At 47.4% G+C, this 7818-nt stretch overlaps 1 protein-coding gene across 3 annotated transcripts; it reads left to right on the top strand.

Moving 5' to 3' along the window:
* Positions 1-29: 29 nt before the first annotated feature.
* Positions 30-6051, top strand: NBEAL2 (neurobeachin like 2). Of its 3 annotated transcripts, none has more exons than XM_083380058.1 (3): positions 30-1336; positions 2019-2075; positions 4383-6051. In XM_083380058.1, exons 1-3 carry the CDS (start codon positions 1133-1135, stop codon positions 4395-4397), a joined length of 276 nt encoding a protein of 91 aa, XP_083236184.1. In that variant the 5' UTR covers positions 30-1132; the 3' UTR covers positions 4398-6051. The 3 variants fall into 3 exon arrangements, 2 of the variants coding, with proteins under 2 accessions (XP_083236184.1, XP_083236183.1); XR_014494381.1 differs by having other exon boundaries at positions 745-1336; positions 2019-3657; XM_083380057.1 differs by having other exon boundaries at positions 42-1336; positions 2019-6051.
* Positions 6052-7818: the final 1767 nt, after the last annotated feature.

Genomic DNA, 7818 nt, shown 5'->3' with positions numbered 1-7818 from the left:
GTGGCTCCGTGCGTGCATGCGCAAATGGGCTGCTGGCGCCCACGTGACATTGGTGGCAGTACTAGCATCCCCACACATGCGCAAATGGGGCCGCTAGTGCCCGTACGGCAGTGCTAGCCGCGAGTGGGGTGGGACTCGCCAGCTATTCCCAGGGCCCAGTGGCCAACAAACCACAGCCCATACCGGGCCGCAGACCATACATTGGGAACCCCTGAATTAGAGTATTGCTTTCTGCTTAATTGTTTGTCTTGTGTTAATCCACGCTTATCTGGGTTTCTCTTTCTGTGGCCTCCTTGGTGCTCACTGAGCTTGCTTGTTTTCTGGCAGCCATTTCAGTTTGGTCACATCTGCGTTAAACCACCAGGCTCATAGAGCACCAAGGAACCCACAATCCAGCCAAATTCTTTGTTTGCTCACACCCAACACACAGAATCTTGCCAGACTAAACTTTTGCTATTCTCACCCTAAGCGGGAGATTCTACGGAGTAGCTATTCTTCTTTTCATGATCCGGTTCTGATGTGTGCGGCCTCTTGTCTCACACCCATCCTTGTACTCAGTCATACCTGTGAAACGTCCATCACACCAGCTCCCCAGTCGTGGGCACAACCCGTCACAAAAACAGCCTAACCACCCTCTTTCAGAAACTGTTCTTCTCTTTGGAGACCTTATTCCTGATTTGATCTGACCAAGATTTCCTTGTTTCAGCCACACAGGTGGTCCTTGACTGACAACCATTCATTTAGTGGCTGTCCTAAGTTACAACAGCACTTAAAAGAATCTTATGACTGTTTTTCACACCACACTTGTCACATTCCCTGTGGCCGCTGATCAAATTTCAGAATGCTTGGAAACTGACATGTACTGATGACGGTTGCCGTGTCCTGGGGTCACGTGATCCCCTTTTGTGACTGTGAGAAGCCGGATTCACTTAACAACGGTGTTACTAACTGAACAGCTGTAGGGATTCACTTAACAACTATGGCAAGAACAGTCGTAAAATGGGGCAAAACTCTCTTAGCAACGTAGCGACGGAAATTTTGGGTTCCACTTTGGTTGTAAGTCAAGGACCGTCTGTCAGGGAGAGGCCAGAGGAGATGGCCAGGGTAATAATTGTAATTTTCATAAGCAAAAATGTGGCAGGCTGGGAAATCTGTCCCACAATTCCCTTGGTGGTTCCACTCCATTTTCTCTCCTGCCAGCCTGCAGCCCGCCATTCCTTCGTTGATCATGAAGGTCCCCATCCACAGCGTCTCCGTGACGAAAGAGAAGAGCCACATCTTGGTGGGTCTGGAAGACGGGAAGCTGATCGTGGTCGGTGCAGGACAGCCTTCAGAGGTGAGGATCAGCCCCTCTGCCCCCCCAGCCTAATTCCCCTAGAGACAAGATTTGGGGGCCGTAAGAGCACAAACCTGGGAGAGATGTGAGTCACCCCATCTCATTTAAAGTACTCATCCACGTGGGTGCTCCATCACTAGAGGTGCCCAACAAGAACTGGACAGCCATCTGTCCAGGATTGCATAAGGTGTCCTGCCTGAGCAGGGGGTTGGACTAGAAGACCTCTAAGGCCCCTCCCAACTCTGTTATTCTGAGGAAAAAAAGGAGGAGGAGGAGGAGGGTTTCCTGCCTGAGCAGGGGTTGGACTAGAAGACCTCCGAGGTCCCTTCCAACATTATTCTGAGGAGGAGGAAGGTTTCCTGCTTGAATGGGGGTTGGACTAGAAGACCTCCAAGGTCTTTCCCAAACCTATGATTCTTATGTTCTGTGGCAACCATAGTCTTCCCAATTCCACCTCCTAGACCGGCCTCCCACTTGGGGAACCTTCTAGACAGCAACTCTTTCATCTCCAGCTGTTCATCATGCCAGCTGGACATGACAGAGACCGCTGTCCACACAACCTTAGAAGTCCACAACGGTCAAAATTATCCTGGTTCTCTCTGACCCTGTCTTGGTCGAGCAGACCCTGAGAAGCTCTGAGGATCTGGACCCTCCTTTGCCCACCTCTCTTCTCATTCTCCAGGTGCGGACGGGCCAGTTCCACCGGCGTCTGTGGCGCTCGACAAGGCGTATCTCCCAGGTGTCTTCGGGCGAGACAGAATATCATCCGACGGAGTCCAAATAGAGGCCTCGTTTTTAATTTCCCGTTGCCTTGTAGTCACCCCTCTGCCACAGTGGACCCCAGGTTCTCCCAAGGGAAGGTCCACCACGGCTGCTGCCCGATTCTCTCATTGCGCGCAGCTAGGGGATCCTTGCGGCCGTAGGGATAACCTGCGGCAACTCCCCAGGAGTGAGCACCTGCACACATTTGGAGCAGGCTCCTGAATGCAGTGCATGCAGCAGAACAATCTGGGTTCTATGTGTGTGTGTGTGTGTGTGTGTGTGTGTGTGTGTGTGTGTGTGTGTGTGGTTTCCCCGAGTCCATTCAGCTGTTCCCCACCGATTGATGCTATATTACTGTTGATTCCTGCAGAGCTTGAAACGTCAAATGTTTGTATTCATTGTCTTACACTGGAGAGATTGAGCGAAGGAGGAATGGGGGGGGAGGGCTGCCAGACTGTCTTTGCTCCCCCGCCCGCTGTGTGTTAGAGTCGGGGGGGGTGGGAGGGTCACAAGTGAAGCAATAGACGTCCCAACCTTAAAAATGCGGGTGGTCTCTTGGTGGTGGCCTTAAGGAGACGTTAGTTGCACTACGCAGAACACCTGCAACCCAAGCGGACACCCGTTGCTTTCCTGTCCTGGTGGGCAAGAGGTTCTCTTGAACTCTGAAGAAAGCTTTAAAGGGAAGTCAGGAATAGTGAGATCAGGAGCTCTTGATCCTCAAGTTGGAACCAAGAAAGGTGGAAAGGGCAGGGCAACCCATAAACCTTATGCCAGAGATGAGGCAGGAGCTGAATTCTAATCTCGTACGGTATGAAAAAAGTGAGCTTCCCCCACAGGTCTGGTGCCCCCTGGTGGCTTGGTGTTGGAAACCTTCCTTGGACAGTTGACCACTGGGGATATGGGAAGCCCAGACATTCATTCGTTGGGGGCCAGCTGTTTCCAACCCCATGTCCCGCGTACCTTCACTAGCAATAAAAGACAACCTTGGTGCCCGTGGGTTATATCCAATCCTGCCTTGGGGCCTTATGATTCCGTGTGTCCGAGACAAGGAGCCTTGGCGTGGAGGATGGTACCGTGAGCCAGTTGTCCTCTTCGCTCCTCACTTTCAGAAAATCCACTCAATAGACACTCCCTAAGATGCCCAAGGTCTTCCTGGTGGAAACAGTGACTCTCTCCTCCATCCTTTACAAGTTTTATGGATATGGGCACCATCTTCCTCTTAAGCACCTGTTGATATCTGCACTTCTGATCTTCTGCACGGAGAAGATGGGGGAGGAAGAAGATTCTGAGATACCACAAGTTTCACCACCAAGACAAATCGGAGCAGATTCCACATGGGAAGGAGAACATCAGCTCCGTCCGACCTTCCCGTTCCTTGCAGTGGTCCTGAAGATCTCTCCAAACCAAGACAAGGTCCTCCATTGCTCCACAGCTGTGCAACTACCAGCCTTCTTGAGAAAGCCGTTCCATCTCTTCGCCCACGTGGTTGAAGGAAGCTGCGCCCCTGAAAGAGAGGGCACCTCTGCTTTCACACGTTCAACCTGTTGGCCTGGAACAAGGTGATCCTTCATCCACTCATGTCTGGATTATCCCTCTGGCCCGCTTCTGTGGCTACACAAAGCATGTTGACGAAGCTGAATGTCCTGGAGAAGAACCGGTTCCCATCTCCATCCTCACGTGGCTTCCTTCGCCTTTAGTTGTGGTCTTCTTCCTAACGGAGAACATACTTTGTCCTCCAGGCGCACCACTGAGGATCTTCTGTCTTCAGTTGCCCCTAGAAAGCAGTTCCATTGTTTTATCTCTGAGCTTCCGTGATTTTTATCCTGCTCTTAATCATTCTACTGTTGGTTTGTTGGTTCATCTTCCTTTTAGGAAGAGGAGAAATTGGCAGAAGCTGGCTCAAGATATTTCTTGGGATGTTATAGCACCACAAATTGAAGCGTTAGAACAGGGTTTCTCAACCTTGAGAAGACGTGTGAACTTCAACTCCCAGAATTCTTGGAGTCCACCCCTCTTGAAGCATCCTGGCCAAGGAATTCTGGGAGTTGAAGTCCTCCCAATTTAAAGTCTGCTCGCTGGGGAATTATAGGAGATGAAGTCCGCACATCTTCCAAGTTGCCAAGGTTGAGAACGCTTCAGTAGGAAATTCAAGATGGGTGTTTCCTCCCCCCACCTTTCTGGCCCACTCACACGCCTGCCCTTATGTAGAGGGAAACTGAGTCCAGATTACAAATCTTTTACCATGTTCTTTCCACCTCTCTCGTTTTCTCTTTTTCTTCCCCAGGTAAGCATTCTCTAGGAGACTACAAATCCAACCGTCCCCAGCCAGAATGTGTGTCCAACACTATGGATCTCCCAAAACCAAGACAAGATCTTCAATTGCTCCACAATTGTCTACAAGGTTGAAATTGTTCTTAAATCTGTTTTCTAACCTGCTACCCACTCCAGGTCTTCACTCTCTCTCTCAAAAGAAGACCAATTTCCACCAAGTGCAATATTTTCACTTTGGAGAAAATTAAGTGTCTTTCAGGTTGTTTTCTCCCCCAAACTTTCCTGTTGTGTCGACTCCTTTTTCAGTGTACAAAAACCTCTTTTGTAACTTTTACGAATATCAGCGTTCCAAATTTTTTCTACCGGTTTTAATAATAATTATTATTATTATTTGTATTTAAAAGAGGCAGAGGTGTTAATTTTCAGAGTTTTCCAACTCCACGAAAAGGCACCCCGAGGCTCAGGGTGGATATGTCCTTTGACCCGCGTGAAATTTAACACTGATGTTTTGTCACTGTTGTCTGTCTTACGATGATGACTGCTGCGGTTCTGAAATTTCTAAGATGGTTGGGCTGGTTTGTTCGAGAGAATCTTAGCGGGGCGGGTTTATTTAGCGCAAATTTTAGGGCTGAACTGTTGTGGGGATTGGCGAAACAGGGTCCTCGTGTCTGTCGGCACAGGGCGATGCGCTGAGGTGTCCTTTCCACGTGCGTGTTTTGCACAGTCTATCTTGTGGTGGTTAGTAGTAGTAGTACACAATCATTTCTGGCACAGTGGAAGTGGAGAAAGAGAAAAGAGAGAACCGAATTCTCTAGGCCCATACATTTCTCTCTGTTGCAATGAATATTTTTAAAGAAAGAGAGAGACGCATTCTCTGGAATTAAACATATTTCGGATTGGCACGCAAGCAAAACTCAGTTGCAAAAAATGCTTCCAGACAATTTTTCTCACTGAGCTTGAAGACGGGCGGCTTTCAACTCCCAGAATGCCCCAGCCAGCAGGCTGGCTGGGGCATTCTGGGAGTTGAAGTCCACCCGTTTTCAAGCGTCCAATTTTGCTTTAAGTATTGGAGTTATAGGAACAGGGGTTGCTTTTATGTCACCCCCCCACCCCACCCCAGAAACCTCTATTTTGCCCTGATCCAGGACCGAGGACCCTCAAAGAGGACAAAGATCCATGCTCCACTTCGATGTGAGCCATTGTCCCAGGCCAGCCTTCTCGGTTTAAGTACGGCCGTTGGTTGCTCAATTTTTCTTGCCTGTTTTTAAAGAGAAAGGGGAAATCTGTATTTTGCAATAAATAAATTATACAGGAGGCGCAGATCTGCAGCAACCGTGGGGCGTTTAAAAGCTCCCCTTGCAAACTGAGTTACCTGCGAGTAAGGACGGGATTGCAAACTTTCTGGATGTTGCTGGTGCTCTCCCAGGAGGGTGTTGGAAAAGGGGGTCTGGTTTTAAAAGGCCTGTGGGGCAGGATAAATCCCCCTTAGCCTGCACTGCCTTGCGTCTTTTTTTTTTCTTCCAGAAAAATGAAAAGCACAATCTGAATTTTTTAAATTTCGAAAAATAAAAATATGCCTTAAACTTGAATGGGACTGCTTGCCTTGAATTTTACTGGTTTTGCCTCACCAATGGAGGATATTCCTGTTCACCCGACTTTAAATAAACGGCTAAAAAAGGCGACATTGTGTAGTTGTTGGCTGTTGTGTGTGACACTTTGGTTGTGGTTCCAGTTAGGGGTAGAAACACAAAAAGAAGGCAGGTATGAAATCGGGGTGTTCCCCCCAAGGCTGAGTTAACTTATTTTAATGTTAATTTTACTGATTATACAGGTAGTCCTCAACTTACGCCTAGTGATCAAAGTTACAGCAGCAGTGAAAAAAGTGAATTAGGACCGTTTTTCACACTTAGGACTGACCGTTGCAGAGGTCCCATGTGGTCACGTGATCAAACTTCAGATGCCTGGCAACTGACTCATATTTATGACGGTCGCAGTGTCCCAGGGTGTCATGTGATTCCCCTTTTGCGACCTAAGTCAATGGGGAAGCTGGATTCACTTAATGACCGTGTGACTAACTTAACCACCGCAGTGGCTTATTTAACTATTGTCGCAGGAAAAATGGAGCAAAACTCACTTTACAAATGTCTCACTTATCAACGGAAATTTTTGGCTGCATTGTGGTCATGCATCCCCTGGTAGTCCTTGACTTACAACCACAATTGACCCAAAAATTGTGTGTGTGTGTGTGTATAACCAGGTGCTGGTTATCACCTATAAAGCCCTACATGGCCTGGGTCTGGGATATCTGAGGGAACACCTGCTGCCAGCATCAAGTTCCCTTCGTCCAGTGCGCTCCCACAGGGAGGGTCTGCTCAGGGTTCCGCCGGTGAGAGATTGCCGGCGGGTGACACCCAGGGACAGGGCCTTCTCAGTGGGGGCGCCTGCCCTCTGGAACCAGCTGCCGGTGGAGCTGAGGACTGGCCCCGACCTCCGATCATTCCGCCGGGGCCTGAAGACCTGGCACTTTGAGCTCTCGGGCCCAGGCTGAGGAGGAATTTTTAATTTGGGGTTCTTTTTAACTGACTACAGGGTTAATTTAATATTTTTTAATTTGTTCTTAATTTTTGTATTTTGGATTTTTTAATTCCCTGTAAACCGCCCTGAGTCCTCAGGGAAAGGGCGGTATATAAATGTAACTAAATAAATAAATAAAAATAAATATATATATATAGCTGTTCAGGTACTACAGTGCTCAATGTAATTGGAATCTGAGCTTTCATTGTTAAGCAAGGAAGTTGTTAAGTGAATCATTTCATCATTAAGCAAACTCAGGTTGCAGATGGTAATTACATGGCCCCAGGACAAACACATACTTGTTTCCAGCGGAACGAACTTTGACTGGAGACACTGGGTTGTAAGTGTGAGGACTGGTCATGAGGTGTGAGGATCAGACTTTTTTGAGCATCATCTTAACTAATTTGTTAAAAATTTATTTATTTATTTATTATATTTTTATACCGCCCTTTTCCCGAAGGACTCAGGGCGGTGTACAGGGCAATAAATATAAAAACAGAATACAAAAGTTAAAAAAACGATTAAATATAATGCCCAAATTTAAAACAATAATTAAAAACATATTAAAACCCCTGCCCTAACCCATCAAACCAGGTCAGATTGCTCAAATAAATACGTTTTTAGATCGCGCCAGAAGGAGCGAAGGTCGGGGGCTGTTGAGGACGACTTGTGAAATGAAAGGACTGAATTTGTTATATATGAATATATGTGCGCGCATGTGTGTGCTCACAGGCATGCACAAAACCTTCAGCAAAAAAAATTAACCGGTTAACAGCTAATTATTCTCATGTAAAATTATAACTATAAAATATGCCAAAGATTTGTTAACCTGAACGGTTATTGAGCAATAGCTTTGCCATTCGTTCCTGTAATAA

This window comes from Vipera ursinii, assembly GCF_947247035.1.
Source record: "Vipera ursinii genome assembly, contig: SUPER_Z_unloc_2, whole genome shotgun sequence".
Lineage (NCBI taxonomy): Eukaryota > Metazoa > Chordata > Lepidosauria > Squamata > Viperidae > Vipera > Vipera ursinii.
The sequence above is the reverse complement of the archived record's forward strand: the minus strand, read 5'-3'. Positions and strand labels throughout refer to the sequence as shown.